This window comes from Lactuca sativa, chromosome 9, assembly GCF_002870075.4.
Source record: "Lactuca sativa cultivar Salinas chromosome 9, Lsat_Salinas_v11, whole genome shotgun sequence".
Lineage (NCBI taxonomy): Eukaryota > Viridiplantae > Streptophyta > Magnoliopsida > Asterales > Asteraceae > Lactuca > Lactuca sativa.
The window spans coordinates 87,774,211-87,793,207 of NC_056631.2; the positions used below are offsets into that span (position 1 = coordinate 87,774,211).

General features: G+C 34.5%; 1 protein-coding gene across 1 annotated transcript; it reads right to left on the minus strand.

The window, feature by feature from the left end:
* Positions 1-3,095: 3,095 nt before the first annotated feature.
* LOC128129040 (uncharacterized mitochondrial protein AtMg00820-like) lies at positions 3,096-18,509 on the minus strand. Its single transcript, XM_052767749.1, has 3 exons — positions 18,487-18,509; positions 18,295-18,401; positions 3,096-3,442 (listed from the first exon to the last, which is right to left on the minus strand). The coding sequence occupies exons 1-3, from the start codon at positions 18,507-18,509 to the stop codon at positions 3,096-3,098; spliced, it is 477 nt and encodes a 158-aa protein (XP_052623709.1).
* Positions 18,510-18,997: the final 488 nt, after the last annotated feature.

Genomic DNA, 18,997 nt, shown 5'->3' on the forward strand with positions numbered 1-18,997 from the left:
ATGCTTTTAACTCTTCATCTTTAACGAATGTTTTAACTCCTCATCTTTAACGAATGTTCCCCTAAGAATAAGAGTGACTTCCCATTGGAGAGAAGATGAAGAGTTAAAAATTTTGATGATATCTTAACCCCCCCCCCCTTGGAATGTGCTTTCCCAAATGGGATTTTCTAGTAGAGAGATTTTTTTCTATTTCTACTAAGATTCTTTGTCTCCCTATTTTTGACATCAGTGGATAATCTTCATGCATAATAGAATATCAACTTGTAGTCCAGTAAGATTGTGACGTCTCCTGGTAGCGTGGATTAAAACCACCATTCACTGACATAGTGTTTCGAGATCTCATCAATGTGTGGTTTCATACGCTGAATCATAACTTTCTTTTATTAGAAGAAAAATGGAAAGAACGAATAGGTGCGTGTAATACATCATGTACAATGATATACCCATCGAAACAAATTTCTCAAGTTCTCATCAGTGTATGGTATATTATGTTGAATCATAAAATTGTAAAGAAGAATATAAGGGCAAGAATGGATTGATGCGTGTGATAGTCTATGGTACATAGACTAACCATCGACATAGACTTTCAAAATTTTATCAATGTGTGGTTTTACATAGTGAATCATCAAGGTTTGTTAAGAAGACTTGTGGAAGAGAAGTAGGATGTCTCAGTCACGTTGAGGTGAAATCAGCGTGAATCATTGACAGTGATAACCCATCAGCAAGAAGGGGTTTAACCCTTGCATCATAGAGTTAATTGCAGTCTAGAATCAAAGATTCACCATTAAATCATATTGGTACCATGTCTACATCAAACTAGGAGGTTAGGGACATGAACAACCCTTGGTCATCTAGGGACCTAACAAGTATCTTTTATGTTGATGACTATGCAATCAGGGTAATCCATTGGGTTATGCTCAATGTTTCAACAAAACATGATACTTGATGCATACAACATGCATGCTTCCAAGGACACGGTCATGTAAAGATGATTAACTTAATAATAAACACCTTATCCTTTTTATCAATATTTTTCATTCAGACCAGGCTATCTCACTTTTTGAGAGTTTAGATGATTCTTGATAATCAGTATGAGATAGTGACTCAATGTTCTCAAAAGATGGTCTCGCTGATGAGAGACTAAAGAGATTTAGTCACATACAGAAGCATGCTTCTAGGGATGATGATGTGTCATAAGTTGCATCCTACGATCAAATTGCCACTGTTAGATTCCTTTTATATAGAATGGTACAAGATAATAATATAAGAATACAACCAAAAGAATTAGTCAAGCAAGAAATATTTTAAATAGAAAAAAATGTGCAACTTTTTCAGAAAGAAGATCAAGACTTGATCCATCAAATCTTTGGAGTTGAATGGTCATAAATATACTTCCATTTTCCAAGATATCTACCACTTAAAACTTCAGCTATAAAAAAGGAACAAACAAAGGTAAGTACATCATCAAGTAACTCACAATTGATGAAGTCTTTTATCATTAAATCGTCGAAGATGGATTTTAAGCTTCATCAGGGGAAAGAGAGAAGCGAAGATAAGTCTTTGTAACCAACGAGTTAACTGACTTGAATCCATAAAACCATCATGTCTTCAACATCAACATGAGTAAATATGAGGTTTTATTAGATTATGGGTCAGTAGATGAAGCTAAGACTTACTATTTTGATGTTTGGTCTTTGCATCCATAACAGTGAGTAGAGGAGAAAGAGGGTATCTGTAAGAGGAAAAGGACGTGATGCCACTCTTTTTCTCAATACCATGAGAATTGAGATCCTTCAAGACAGTTTCAATCCTTTCAAATAAGATGCAGAAAAATCTTACATAAGTTTGAAAAGGAAATACATGTAAATACAAAATGTAAGACTTTGCATACATAATGAAGAAGCACATGTTTGTTTTTGAGTTTTTCATAAGATCAAAAAGAAGTTAAATAATACTTAAACCATCGAAGCATGCCAAGATCAGCAATTAATTTGTTCAAAATCTTTTCATCTAATGCCTTGGTTAAGATGTCAGCTAGTCGATCAATGGATGGAATATAGAATAATTCCACTTTTCCCTTTTAAACTATGTCCCTGATGAAATGATGGCAAACGTCGATGTCCTTGGTATTGGAATGTTGCACTGGATTTTGAATCATTTGAATGGAACTAGTATTATCACAATAAATGGGTGTCTTTGAGAGGTTCATACCATAATCCAAGAGATGATTCTGAATCCATAGAATCTAGGCACGACACCTTCCATCGGCAACATATTCAACCTCATCGGTAGTAGAAGCCACTGATGTCTGCTTTTTGCTGGACCAGCTTACCAATATATTTCCAAGCATTTAAGCTCCTCCTGAAGTACTTTTGCGATCAATACCACATCCACCATGATCAGAATTAATTTATCCCACCAGCTTGAATTTAGAGTCACGAGGATACCATAACCCAAGAATGTGTGTATGTTTTAAGTACCGAAAGATCCTCTCGACAACATGAAGATGAGCTTCGTTAGAACTGGCCTGATAGCGAGCACACAATATGGTACATAATGTTAGGTCGACTGACTGTAAGTTAGAGTAGAGAGCCTATTATTCCTCGAAACATAGTTGCATTTACATCAGTGCCACTTAGATCAGTGCTAATAGACATTGATGAAGACATTGGTGTCTTTGCTGATTTGCAATCGGCAAAGCCATACTTCTTTAATATATATGCAATATATTTAGCTTGACAAATAAATACCATTAGTTAGTTGTTTGGCATGCATGCCCAAAAAGAATGTTAATTCACCCATCATGCTCATCTCGAATTTCTTGGCCATGACCTATGCAAATTCTAAACATAGCTTCTCATTAGTGGATTCGAAGATGATATCGTATACATACACTTGATAAAGAATGATATGAGATCCTGATTGATTTATAAACAAAGTGTTATCGATCTTTCCTATATTGTATCCTCTTGAGAGAATATAGCTTGCCAACGTGCCATACCATGCCCTGGGAGCCTGCTTTAAGCCATAGACAACTTTATCAAGATGATATACATGATATGGAAACTCTTCATTTTCAAACTGTGGTGGTTGTTTTAGAAAGACTCATTCTTGAAGAACTCCATGTAGAAATGCAGTCTTGACATCCATTTCGTAAACTTTGTAGTTCTTGAAGGAGGAAAAGCTAGAAACAAACGAATTGCTTCAAGTCTTGCGACTGGAGCAAATGTTTCATCATAGTCTAAACCTTCAAGCTGAAAAAAACCATGAGCAACAAGCCTGGCTCTGTTCCTTATTACAATTTCATCTTCATCCATTTTGTTTCTGAAAACCCAATGAGTAGCAATGACAGTTTTTCCTTGAGGCTTGGGAACAAGAGTCCACACACGATGACATTCAAATTGATTTAGCTTATCTTGCATGGCCTTAATCCAATCAGCCTCTTTCAATGCATCAACCACATTCTTTGGTTAAATCATTGAGAAGAAGTGAACAAACATGCAAAAGTTGTTGTTGACTTTGCTACGAGTGAGAATACCAAAATTTACATCTCCAATGATTTGAGATTTGGATGATCTCGAAGGATTCTTAGATTAGATCCTTCATTTGTATTGCTTTGGGCAAAGTCTTCTTGATTTGATGAATCTCTCCTTCATGAACAACAAGCCGATCTTCAAAGATAGGCTAAGAACTAATTAATTGATCAACATTCGGAACAATGGGATCAACATCATTTGACAGGGGCTCAAGAATTGGTTCTGAAGGACTAAAAGTGATTTCATTTATAATTGATGAGGGGTGATCAACTCGACCATGAATGAATGGATCCTCATCAAAGGTAACATGAATTGTTTCTTCAATAGTTTTTTCTTGTAAGATTAAATACTCTGAAAGCCTTGGTCATGCTGGAGTATCCTAGAAATATCCCCTTATTAGCTTTAGCCTTAAACTCTGAACGCTAATCTCTTTGATTCAAGATGTCACGAACACATCCGAACACATGAAAATAAGAAATGTATGGTTTTCTTTCTTTCAATAGCTCAAAAGAAGATTTCCCATGACGTTTGACCATAATAGACTTGTTTTAAGTATAACATGTTGTACTGACAGGTTTAGCCCAAAATGAAAATGAAGACCAGCTTCAACAACCATAGTTCTACAAGCTTTAATAAGAGTTATGTTTCTTTTTTTTGCAATGCCATTTTGTTGGGGAGTTCTGACTGCAGAAAAGTTTTGATAAATTTCTAATACAGAGAAAAAATCTTCCAAAGAAGAGTTTCTGAACTCATTTCCATAATCCCTTCACACTTGCTTTACTTTGCGATAATAGAGAACTTCCTATTGAGAGCAATGATTTCTTCAGCGACATGACTTTTGTTTCTTAAGAACACAACCCATCTAAACCTTGAAAAATCATCCACAATAACAAGAGTGTATTTCTTTCTAGCCCTTTACTTAATCGGAACTGCTCCAAAAGGGTCCATATGAAGAAGATGAAGATGTTTGATTATTGAAGAACGAGACTTTGGTTTGAATAAAGACTTGGTTTTCTTCCCATTTTCATATGCTGAGCACACTTTGTCTTTGACATATTGCATCTTATGGATTCCTCTCACAAGCTCATTCCCTACAATCCTTGAGATGTTCTTGAAATTCATATGTGATAGCCTTTTGTGCTATAGCCGATTTAGATGAGACTGAGCATTAGATAAAAAGAAACGACAAAGAGATTTGTCAGCATAAAACATATACAGAACATAGATTTCATTTTGTCGATTTGCAGTAAGAACCGTGATGTTATTTTGATCAAAAACTTTTCTCTCTTTCTTATTAAATAGAACTTCATAGTCAGCGCCACATAGTTGACTTATAGAGATTAGATTATATTGAAGGCCTTTTATGATGGGTTTTGGCTATAAGAACATCCTATGTGCTCATACAAACGCTAATGCTTGGATCTAGGTTTCTCTATTGTACATGCAAGTTATCCAAGACTATAAACCCTAATTCTAGCATTCAAGTAATCATATTAACATGAGAATAGGTTTAAGATATTACCTTGATTGTTATGTAGCAATAACAATCCCAATTCCTCCTTGTATTGACTTTAGAAAGCTTAGAGTCACAAATGTCACTCCTCTAATGGTTCACAAACACCAAGAACAAGAGGATGATGAGGAGAGGTGAAGGAGGCTGCCCTAAAACGTGTGAAACCCTAGAATCCCTTTCCTTAAGGCCTTGGACGATTTCTTATGGGTTTCCCATAGAATTCGTCCACTCCTTAATTTAAGGCAATCCATGGCCCAAATTACAATTATCTTATAATTACAATTCCAGTCCCTTAAGTTTAATTAATCTCTTTTAGTCACAAAACTAATTACCAATTAATTATTGACTAATATTAATTAAACAATATGATTTCTTCTTTAATATAGTATTCTTATAAAATATTAATAAATCATATAATCCTTTCTCTCCATAATTCATCCTATCAAGTTGCTTTGGTGAAGGCAACCCAAAAGGACCATGCACCATCGGGTCAAGTACATACCAAAATAGTTATGGACTTAGACACTAATCCAACAGTCTCCCACTTGGATAAGTCTAATAACTATTATGCGTATGACTTCAGATCCTGATCTGCAATCGTAGCTTTCTAAAGCCGTTTTCAACTCTGATCTTATCAGATACGCGTGTCCTTTAGATAAGGGATCATATATTCCTCCATTCTAGATATCGTATGAGACATGATTTCAAATCATTCTCTTTGTACTATTTCTCGACTTCCGATTTATGACGACTGACTATTTGAACAAATCAAATTAGCCCTAGCCCGGCCGAGCATTTATGTTTGTCATCACTAAATCATCGAGGGGCCCAAAGATATCGCTTTTATCCTACGTTGGATAAAAGGAACGGATAAACTTTGATTCAATGCTCGCTTGCACTCACTCACCGAATCACACACAACAATATGTTTTATGACACCAAGTTACTAGTGCATTTACATATCATCAATGTGCAATCGATTTGCAAGATACAACTCACACATCTCGGTTTCAAGAATATAAGATGTTATCGTCTCACCAATCACTCGTGATATAATCCATGGAGTGATCTAAGTGAGCGTGGGTTTAATCCAATGCTCAAATCATATTCATAAGCACTCATGAACGTTGCAGCAAACATTTGCTTATGTTTAATACTCTTTAGACATTCCACACACCAATTCATGACAGTCTTCATTCATACCTACTTCCAACATATGAACGACTGTGGCCTGTTTGAATAATTTGACCGTTCTTAACCAATTAAATTATTCAGGAAGTCAAAACATGCAAAGTGAAACACAAGAATAATACTAATCCCACATGGCCTCAAACCTTTGAGCATAAATAAAACACCTTTTATTTATCACCATATCGATTACTCATTATTTGTTGTTTCGGGTAATCAACTTCTTACTTGAATTATTACTACACTTGTCCCATGCTCCTAGCATGCACACAATGTTTACCTATGGTTCTTACTTTGTGAAATAGATCAAATTGAACACATTTCCAATCATACTCATTTCATAACTCCGAATCCTTTTCACAAGTGAAAGAATATCAAATTCTTGCCACTTATGGAATATGTTAGGTTCTAACATTTTATGCAACGATCCTTTTGTAATGTCACTACACTAAAGTCACAATGACTATTGCCAATGAAATTACAAAGTCCTTTATCAGAGATTGTTACAATACAATTCCTTAGATATGATGTATCTCACTCAAAGTACATTCCTTTGAACATCCTTTTGCATAAAAGTTTCTAATCTAGACATAGATTATCAATATTCAATTCCCAATATGGACACATTTCCATATTTTCCATATGACAACTCATTCTTAATATAATCTTATCTATTCATAATAATGTTGATATGGTCCATCCAATACTATACTTCCAACTACTCACAAGCGACCAATCCTCGGGAAACTTTGGATTGTCCTTTGATAGTTGTTTAATTATCTTAGTCAAAACCGATTCTTGTCCTTTTTCCCTCTAAATGCGCTAGACATTTGGAAAATTTTAGAATGGTCAAATATTATAGCATTTGCAATCGATCCTATACCTGAAGCGTATGAGACACGATGCATAATGTCTTACATAAAGATTTGATACTTTATCAATCTTCTGCCATAATATTTTATGTGCTCCGTTCTCAAAATTCGAACTATGAAGAGGAATGCCGTAATCATAATCGATTTTTGAGAACACACTATGTATCCTTGACTAAATTTATTAACATTCCACAACCTAAGCCTTTAGATTTGAAATGAAGCATAATATTCTCTCCCTTAATTATAGCAAAACAACTATTCAACCCTTACAACTTTGCAAGGTATGACTCTTGTTTTCTATAATTAATATTGCTAACTTGCAATACTTGCCTTAATAATCATACAATCATAACATTTATGCCCGCACTATCAAGATGATTATTATAAACATAACACTTATGCTCCCACTAGCTTTGACATGTATTCAGAAACCATCTTAACTTCCAGAAAAACAATGCCTATTGAATTTCTCTAAGTTCATATTTCTAATACCCAATGCTTTGATAATCTTTTATCAAGGCTTCTTAAACTTATACACCTTTGCCATAGATAGCTCATATGTGTGTCTAAATAATTCAGACTAATTGCCAAATCTCACAATTCGAATCATGGAAAGGGATACCGTAACCATAATCAAATTCGAGAATACAATTTCACAATCACTATCTTCTTAAAATCTCTATTAATGAAAGCATTTCCTCACAATCATTTTCATGAAGGAGGGAATCTTATGACACTAATATTTTAATGGTGTATGTGTTCCTATCCATGTGAATTTGTCAAAACCAAGGTTCACGACAAATTCAAACTCATATGGACCGAACATTCTTAATCTTGACTTCTTGCCTTATGGTAACACAGCTGTCCACCATGTCTTCCAAGTAGTTGAGCAGCTCACCCTTTCATATCAATGTACTTTCCATTGATCAAGGTGCCTACCTTTTATGCGTTCAAATGAGAACTCATAGAACTCACATGCATAATTAACTCAATTGGAATGGCACAGAAAACAAAATAGTGTCAACATGATTGGTTGTAAACCTCAACTCGTGTGCTAGTGATGATCGATAAGGTTTATTTTGATTTGTTCTTGAAACCTTTCAAGACTATTAAGACTCCCACTGACTCCTTGACATATAAGATTCTCTTGTTAATAAACATTTCTTGACAAACAAATATTCAAGAGTTAGTGTAGTTTTTATCAAAACACTTCATAAATAGGTCCTAGTTGGTCTTTGTCTTATCCAAGTGTAGAAGCAAAAATGTAAAAGTCGAATATTGTGTTTGTATAGTTTCGCATCTTTATGTTATATTACTAAGTCATATTTGTGCGAAGTGTAATGTTTAGACTTAGTATATTTTTTGTACACTCATGTTCCCTATAAATAGGGACTGAGGATAGAAGTAGAGGATAACTTTCTGAAATGCAAATATCCTTTCTGCTTATTCTGTAATCAGTCTTTATCAATATAAGATCTGATTAATATTTATCAGAAGCAAATAAAGGAATATTAAAAGATTCAAGTATAAGACGTACCTTGGTGGTCATGGGTGATTTGTCCGTGGATTTGGATACGAAGCACCTCCCTGAAATTTCCTCTTCGCAATCTTCAAAACTTGCGAACATGGATCCATGTGTAGGATGCCTCATTTCCTCATCATCAGATCCTGAAGACCAGATCTGATACGTACCACTCTCTTCATCATCAGTTTCACCTTTCGCAACCAGAGACACTCCTTTGGTCTTAGCACGTATCTCTTCAATCTTTTCAGAATAGTATTGTTCATCTTTAACTTTTTCCTTCTTCTCTTCTTTCTTTTGCAACATGCAATCGGCTGCGAAGTGATTCGCACCATTTCAGTAGTGACAGTAAATTCCTGAGTCACCTTTCAGCTTCTTCACTTCTTTCGCATCTTTTTGTTTTTCTTCGGTTTTCTCCATTTTCTTCCTCTCCTATCCTCCATTTTTTGTGACTCCACTCTTTGCATCAGTAGCCTTTCCTTTTGGATTAAATGGCTTCTTGAAAAATTTCTTAACTCTGTTGTTTGAATAGAATGCCACAACTTCATCATCAGAGTTCATCAAAAATCCTTCATCATCTGAACCATCTGTTTCATTAGCATCAACTTCTGATACTTTTGAAACAAGAGCCAAAGGACCTCCAATACTCTGTTTTTATTCTTCATACATTTCTGAAACTTCACTTTCATGTGTTTTCAGCTGATTGTAGAGATCATTCAAATGAGTTGTATCAAAACTCTGTTGGTTCTTAATCATCATGCTCACACTTCGCCATTCCTTGCGAAGGCCCATAATGAAAGTTAAATTGAACTCCATGAGAGACCTAGTGATTCCATACCTATTGCAACGAAACATAAGGTCATTCAGATGATCATAGTAATTTTCAAGAGTTTCAGCATCCTTTTGTCTGAATTCTTTCAGTTCAACTAGACATTGCTTCACATAATTGATCTTCGTCTTTTCGCTACCTTGATACTTCTCTTTTAGAGTGTTCCAGATCTCGTTTGCTGTTTTACAACTACGAATGTAATTATAAACCACATGAGGAAGAGCACCTCTTAGTTCCCTCATGCACCTCTTTTCATTATTCTTCAACCGTTTTTCTTGATCAGCAACTTCTGCAGAAGCAGCAGATGGACCAATTGGTTGAACATTAGCAGGAGCTTGCACTGTTCCATCGATACAATTCCAAAGTTCTTCATCAATTCCATTTAAGTAACCTTCCATTCTATCAGCCCACTGGTCATAGTATTCTGGAATTAACATCAGAATTTTGGTTGAGGAACCAAGCAAGTGAGAGAAGGAAGTCAATGAATTCATGTTGAAGTTCGCCATTGATGAACACATAAATTTTCAGAAAGCTTGAAAAACTTGATGAAATTGAGAATTGATCACAAATCACTGATCAATTACTCGACTAAACAATTCAAAGACAGAATCAATTCAAATCTGAAGATCAAATTTGATTTTCAAAACCAAAATGCGCGGAAAATTTGAGTAAAGTTGCAACTCAAAAAGCAAATGATTCTTACACGAAAATCAGATCGATACAGTTTGAATCCTGCTCTGATACCAATTGAATATAATTGTTATCGAGATTTACGAAAACAAAATATGATTTGAGTGATTGAAGAGTTAGAACACGAAGAGTAAATATTAATCAGATCTTATATTGATAAAGACTGATTACAGAATAAGCAGAAAGGATATTTGCGTTTCAGAAAGTTATCCTCTAATTCTATCCTCAGTCCCTATTTATAGGGAACATGAGTGTACAAAAAATATACTAAGTCTAAACATTACACTTCGCACAAATATGACTTAGTAAAATAACATAAAGATGCGAAAGACGTGAAGAAGCTGAAAGGTGACTCATGAATTTACTGTCACTACTGCAATGGTGCGAATCACTTCGCAGCCGATTGCATGTTGCGAAAGAAAGAAGAGAAGAAGGAAAAAGTTAAAGATGAAGCATACTATTATGAAAAGATTGAAGAGATACGTGCTAAGACCAAAGAAGTGTCTCTGGTTGCGAAAGGTGAAACTGATGATGAAGAGAGTGGTACGTATCAGATCTGGTCTTTAGGATCTGATGATGAGGAAATGAGGCATCCTACACATGGAGCCATGTTCGCAAGTTTTGAAGATTGTGAAGAGGAAATTTCAGGGAGGTGCTTCGTATCCAAATCCACGGACAAATCACCCATGACCACCAAGGTACGTCTTATACTTGAATCTTTTAATATTCCTTTATCTGCTTATGATGCTGAACTCACTTCATTTGATGTTACTATGGCTTATTTTGATTCTGTAATTGTGTCTGCTAGTACTGAAGCTCAAAAATTAAATATGCAACTAGGAGAGACACGAAGAGAATTAGAAATAAAAAGAAGGAGAGTAGACAAACTTGAATTACAGCTCAAAAATGTAGATTGTGATAGGAATAATCTTACAAATAATGTTAGGTTATTACTTGCACAAAGGAACATATATTGTAATTCTGCCAAACGATTGTATGCAAAATTAATTGCTTTACATCATTCTTTTGACATTAGCAAAGAACAACATAGGAAACTTTTACCTTTTCTTGAGTATGAACGTGAAAAAGTTGATGTTGTTTCTTATGATTGCGAAAGTACAATTGCTCAATTTGACAAAATACCTGATGATAGATATCCATATGGTATTGTCAAAATTGATGAATTTCTGAATGCTGATGAGTTGGTTAATATTGTCAATGAAAGTTTGACAAAGAGTGAACGAGTGAAAATCTTAAAGAAAACAGAAACTTCAACTCTTGCCTCTCAATTCAATTATGCTGATATTGATGACAATTCAGATAATGTGAGTGAAATTAGTGAGATAGAAGAGGAAGAAGAGGTTGATTGTTCTCAATTGTCAATCATTATTATCACATCTAAGATCAAAGGTAAAGAAATTATTGTTGATTCAATAGTAGAGGATGAAATTGATAAACCTTCAACTTCGCAACATTGTAAGTTTGATAATGTGGAAGTTGAAAGCTGGAAATCTGATGATAATGAAGAAAACAAAGAAGAAGTGAAAGATTCACATGAAATACCTCCACGAGTTGTGGTTGATCAAGTGTTTAAGAATACAAAAGAATTTGACAAAATTTTAAATGACTAAGGCGCACATTATTTGGAAACCAACACTGTGGTATATCCAAATTTTGTATGCACTGATAAAATCATTTTTCCAAATCAAGTTTTTGTCACTACTGGAAATGCTGAGAAAATTCATCCTGAATTCAACAAAATGATTGAAAAAGATAATCTAAGGTCAACCACTGAAGGTTTTTTCGCAAATCAAAACACAGAAGAAAACAATTTAACTAAAAGTTCTTATGTGTTTCAAAAACAAAAATCATTACAAAAATGGGTGGTTAAAGGTGAAAAACCAAAGGATGAAGTGAAATTAAATACTCATGAATTCAAATTTATGGTAGGAAAGTATTCAACAAAAAATAATGTTTCAAAAAGAAAAGCAAGAAAAGCAATTTTCTGGCAAGTTGTGTCAAATGACAAACCAAAAGCTGAAAAAGAACAAATTTCAAAAACAACATCATCAAAATTTCAAAGCAAAAATAAACAAACAGATTCAAGTTTTCATAAACCAATAAATTCTGTTGACAAAATTCCATATGTTCGCAAATATGACAACAATCGAAAATTTGAGAATTCACAAAAATTTGTAAATAATCAAAAGTTTCAAAATGTTGGCAAATTCACGAATACTTCATCAAGTTTGAAAGATTCAACTCAAGCAAAAGTGAAATTTTCACCAAAACAACCAAATTTTCCAAATCCTTCAGTCTCAAAACCGACCAAAGTTTCATATACAAAAGGAAAATCTGATGTAAGTACAATCAATTGTTGGTTTGAAGGGAAAGGAAGAAAATATCAAAGTGGGAAGTTTTCAGAGCAACAAATCAAGAATGCATCTGACAAGTTCGCAAATAACTCTTCCACTGCTAGTTCATCATCTCATCATTCGCAAGTTCCAGTTCCAAAATGGAAACCAGTTATCAAAAATGTGAATGTTGTGAAGGATAAGATTACAATCAATGGAAATCCAAAACTATTGAATGACTATATCTCAATATCTAGATCTGATGATGTTGATATAATGGATTTTGTCACAAACAAAGTGAAAACATGGTTTTTAAATTCAAAGAATTTGTTTCATTCTACTAATGATGGACCCAACAAGTCTTGGGTTCCTAAATTTTTCCAATAAATGCAGGTGATGTGTGACGAGCAATATGATACGAAATGGTATATTGATAGTGGTTGCTCTCGTCATATGACTGGAAGAAAGGAAAAACTTGCGAGATTATAGAAGCTTGGAAAATGCAGGAGAAGTCAAATTTGGGAATAATCACAAGTGTCAAGTGAAAGGATATGGGAAAGTCACAAATGGACAATTCATTATGAACAAAGTTGCTTATGTTGAAGGACTTCAACATAATTTGATAAGTGTGTCACAACTTGTTGTTGGTACTGGAAATCAAGTTGTATTTAATGAAGAAGGAAGTATCATTTCAAATGCGAAGTCAAATGAAGTACTTCTCAAATCCAAAAGATATGGTGATATTTTTACACTGGACATCAAACCAATTGTGGGAAAACCTGCTGTGTGTTTACTATCAAAAGCATCTAATGATGTCAGCTGGCTTTGGCATAGAAGATTGTCACACTTGAACTTTCGCAATATTAATAAACTTGTCACTGAAGATTTAGTTCGAGGGTTACCTGTATTAAAATTTGACAATGATTCTCTATGTGCAGCTTGCGAACAAGGAAAACAACATAGAAAAGGTCATCCGATTGTGATCGATTCAAAAATCGTAGAACCATTGGAACTTCTTCACATTGACTTATGTGGACCGTCGACTGTTGCTACAATCAATAAAAAGCGGTACATTTTAGTTATTGTAGATGATTTTCTCGATTCACATGGGTATTTTTTCTCAGGTTAAAATCTGAAGTTGCTCAGACGATGATTGATTTTATCAAAAAGATTGAGCTTAGTCTGAAGAAGAATGTTCGCAAAATTAAAAGTGATAATGGTTCTGAGTTTAAAAATCAAACTCTTGATTCTTTTCTAACAAGTAAAGGCATTTCGCATAATTTCACATCACCATATACTCCGCAACAAAATGGTGTTGTTGAAAGAAGAAATCGATCTCTATGTGAAGCAGCCAGAACCATGTTAACATATGCGAATCTACCTCAATATCTTTGGGCTGAAGCAGTTTCCACTGCATGTTTTACTCAGAATCGATCATTCATTCATCGAAGATTCAATGTTACTCCATATGAAATAATCAATAATAGGAAACCTAATGTCAAATTCTTTCATGTTTTTGGTTGAGGTGTTTTATCATGAATCTCAAAGATAATTTGTCAAAGTTCCAAGCTAAAGCTGATGAAAGCATATTCTTAGGCTATTCGCACAATTCAGTTGCATATAGAGTGCTCAACAAAAGAACCAGAAAAGTTGAAGAAACTTTCAATTTAACGTTTGATGATTACTATCTTAAACAAAAGAATAGTAAATTTGAAAATAAATCAATACTTGTTGATTCAAATACTCAAATTGATAATTCTGAAATAAATGATTTTGATTATGACTTAATTTTCGGAATTCCTGACAGGGCAATTGAAGCGGAAAATAATGCTCCTGATAATCAAACATCAGAATCCTCAAAACATACTGATGATTCGACAATTAATACAAGATCAATAACTTGCGAAAGTATGCCTGATGCTCGTATGGCGGGGGAGCATACGAGTATCCATGAAGATTGTCAGCCAACTTTCGAGGGGGAGAATGAAAATGTGAATCATCAAGTTGAGGGGGAGCATTCGCAAAATCAACAGGAACATTATTTTGAGGGGGAGCATCAAGATGAATATCATGTTGAGGGGGAGCATGATGAAACACAGACAATTAATCTTGATGAAAATGATGAGTTTCATGAACTAAATGATAATTTTTCTGTTGCAGGATCTGAAAATGAAGATATGTATGAAGATGCACCATTGGAATTTCATCCTAATTTTCCACCACTTGAGAAATGGACAAGAAATCATCCAAAAGATCAGGTAATTGGTAATCCACAAGATGGTGTGTTGACAAGAGCTCAAATTCGTGCGAAAAATGAGGTACTGAATGCGAACCAAGAACTATGTATGTTTAATGTCTTTATTTCGAAAATAGAGCCAAAGACAGTAAAGGATGCTATGGAACACTCAGATTGGGTTGTTGCTATGCAATCTGAACTGGCTGAATTTGAACGAAACAAGGTTTGGAGATTAATTTCTAAACCTTCTGATGTTTCAACTGTCGGATTAAAATGGATTTTTAAAAATAAAACCGACAAAGATGGCAATATTATTCTTAATAAAGCTAGACTAGTGGTTAAAGGTTATTCGCAACAAGAAGGAATAGACTATAAAGAAACATTTGCACCTGTTGCAAGACTTGAAGCAGTTCGCATATTTTTAGCTTATGCAGCTCACAAAGACTTTGATGTTTATCAAATGGATGTTAAGTGTGCATTCTTAAATGGAGAACTAGAAGAAACAGTGTATGTTGAACAACCACCAGGGTTTATAAATGATGAACATCCTGATCATGTTTACATCCTAGATAAGGCTGTATATGGATTAAAACAAGCACCAAGAGCCTGGTATGCAATACTTACAAATTTCTTGAAACAATCTAAATTTAAACAAGGATCAGTAGACCCCACATTATTTCGCAAGAAAGTTGGGAATCATCTCATGCTTGTTCAAATTTATGTTGATGATATTTTTTTTTGCTCGACTGATCCAACATTGTCAATTGAATTTGAAAATCTAATGAAAAGTCAGTTTGAAATGAGCATGATGGGAAAAATTAATAATTTTCTTGGTTTGAATATAAGACAGAACAGGGATGGAATCTTAATCAATCAAGAAAAATATACGAAGAACTTGCTTGAAAAGTTTGGAATGACTAATAGCACGAAACTAAGAGTACCAATGGCAGTAGGAACAAGACTAACTCCTTCGTTAGATGCTCCTGCTGTTGATTTAACACTTTATCGAAGCATGATAGGGTCTTTATTGTACTTAACTGCAAGTAGACCTGATATTATGTTTCCAGTTTGCAATTGTGCTAGATATCAAGCTAATCCCAGAGAACCTCATTTGACTGCAGTGAAAAATATTTTTCGCTATCTTAAGGGAACAGTTTCGTTAGGACTTTGGTATCCTTCGAAAACGGGGTTTTTCATTCAAGCTTTTTCAGATTCTGATCTAGGAGGATGTACTTTGGATAGGAAAAGTACGAGTGGTGGATGTCAACTATTGGATGGGAAGTTGGTGAGTTGGCAATCGAAGAAACAAACTTGTGTGGCTATATCAACTGCTGAGGCTGAATACATTGCTGCTGCTGCTTGCACATCGCAAATTATTTGGATTCAGAGTCAACTTCGTGACTATGCAATAAATATGAAAAAGATTCCCTTGTATTGTGATTCGCAAAGTGCAATTCACATTTTTCATAATCCAGTACAACATTCAAAGACAAAACACATTGCTCTTCGATATCATTTTATCAAAGATCATGTGGAAGATGAGAATATTGAAATTCATTTTGTTAAAACAACTGAACAACTTGCTAATATTTTTACAAAACCACTTGATGAAAAATCATTTGTTAGAATTTTAGCAGGTTTGGGGATGATTGATGCGAATTCAATTCCAAAAACTCAAGCATGAAAGTCTCGTTCAACAGTTATGAGTCAAACTTGTTCAGATGTTACTGTTCATCCAGAGGCTTCGCATCCACATCTTTTCGCATTTGCAATCATAACATCTAAGGTTAGGTTTAGGATTCATTTTCTAGTTTTTAATTTTTAAAAAATCAAAAAAAAAATCCAAAAAGATTTTATGTTTATTCATTTTTGTTTTTGAAAAATTAAAAATCCAAAAAGATTTTATTTTGTTATGTTTTTAATTTTGAAAAATTCAAAAATCACAAAAATATTTTTGTTTTCTTTGTTCTTTAAATATTGTGTGCTGAGAATTTAGTACAGGGCTTAATGTGAAGAGGTCATGCTTCTGTGTTTCTACGGGAAGGTATCAATTTTTTTTAACTAGTTAGGATGTCCCTAGAAGCATGCTACTGTATGTAGACCAAAAGCCTCAACAAGACTCTATGTGTGAGAAAAGAAAGCCTTAATGAAATTATCTCATGAAAATTTCTTCCCAAAAGGCTTATATTCGTATAAGTCAAAAGAGCTACCTTACTCTTCTCAAATGAGTTAAGAGTTTTCTGTTTTGTCCATTATAATAGAGGTACACTTCGATTCTTAACCAATCTTTTTATACCAAACAATTCTTTCAATCCAAATTTTCGAAGAGATTTTTCCTTGAGGTATTTGATCAAACCAATCAAAACCTAGACAAATCACAAGTTTGTGTTTATGATCTAACCTCATGAGACCGTGATGGAAGTGAAACCCAAACATCCTAAACCTTAAGGAATTGACGGGGAACATCGTTCTAGATTTTAGCGAAACCTTTGTTTCAGTATCAAAATTTCGAAACTCCAAATCATATTTAATTCGCATGTGTGGTCTTGATCAAATATTCGCAACCCACGATGTTTGTTACCCAACAAGTTCCATAACAAAATTTTTTTGAATATGATTTATGTGTGAGTTTTATTCGCAAATCCTAGTCATATTAAATATTTTCAAAAGCCAACTTGTCACTGACTACACTGGTCAAACAAGTAATTTCATTTACAATTTCTCACCTTATGTTAAGGCTGATATGTAATAAAATTTGAAACCAACCCAAAATATCTTTTAAAAGAAGCCCTTCAATACTTTTCTAAAAGTATTCGATTGTAATTCACGGGAAAATACACAAGCTGTTGATTATCTCTCTTGATGATTAACGAAGCAACCTTTGCCTGGGGTTTAACTGCATTCATGTCAAATTGAATTTTTGACATCATAGAATTCCAAAAAAAAAATTTGTTTTGTTTCTCATCTTATTCTGTTGATACACTTGCACACACGAAATCCTTGAGGTTCTGAGTAAAACCAACTCAGGCTGATGATTTCGCAAATCTGGCATATGACTTCACTTTACATCCCAAAAGTGAAAGAGCTTTACCTCCATGAGAAGGGTTTTAACGGTTCAGATTCTATAACGGGAAACTTGACAGGCTGTGTACTCAAGATGGTTGGTATTCTATCCGGTTTTCAAGGAGATGTGACAGTTACTTTTAGAAGCGTGGTTATCTTTTGCAGTTATGATCCGATTTTCAAGGTGCCACATCGGATAACATTAAATGCATCCCACTTTAATTTCAAATCAATTTGGGTAACCTATAAAAGGGGGATCAAGAACACTATATATGGTTACACGAACAGAACTCTCACAAACCTCCAAAGATTCAAACTTGTTCAACTTCATCTCTTTCAAACCCTAACAATGGCAGCCACTCAATCCAACACTGATGAAGTTCTTTCTCAATCCCTGATGAAAATCCAAAGCACCAATTATCAAGTTGATCCAAATGTCTCTTCTTATCCCGAAGGCTTGAAGATGCTCATCGTTGCCCTGAAACGATCACCTCTGTCCACTGCCATGTTTAGTTCATTCTCCGTTCCGATGACATGGTTATCCTTGGAAGCTTCAACAGCATCATACAACCATTCTACTGATGTGATAACCTTCAACCTGATAAACAACAAACGGGTAAAACTTTCCAAGAAGATGTTTGTTGAATTCTTGTAGATTTCGAACAATCCTCCATTTTTCAAACCTGTTAACTCTCAAATCATTCATATGTTCAATGAGATGGGCCATCAACCAGAGCTTGAGAAGATAAGTGACTTTCGAAAGTATGGGTTGCCGTGCATATGGAATTTCTTATTTGGAATTTTTCTCCGATGCCTAACAGGAAGAACAGTTGGACTGCATAGAGGGAGAATGGAAGTATATGTCATGGTTATGGGCTTGTACTACGATATCAGTGTAGATTAGGCAACCCAGTTGTGGAAGGATTTTGTCACGAGTCTAGAAAACACAAACTCTGAAAAAGGAATTGCGTGTGCGAGGTATTGGAGTTTGATTCTAGAGAAGGTGTATAAAAGAGAAGGGATTCCTGTCCCTAAGGATGTTGAAGTTACTGAATTCTCTTTAAATCAATTTCTGAAGATAGTGGAAGATGATGAGGCAATTTTTACTCATGTTGCTCGCATTCCAGATGCGATGCTTCGCAAGGTCTCTCAAACTCACAAGGTCTTGGTGAGATATTTGAAAACAATCGATCA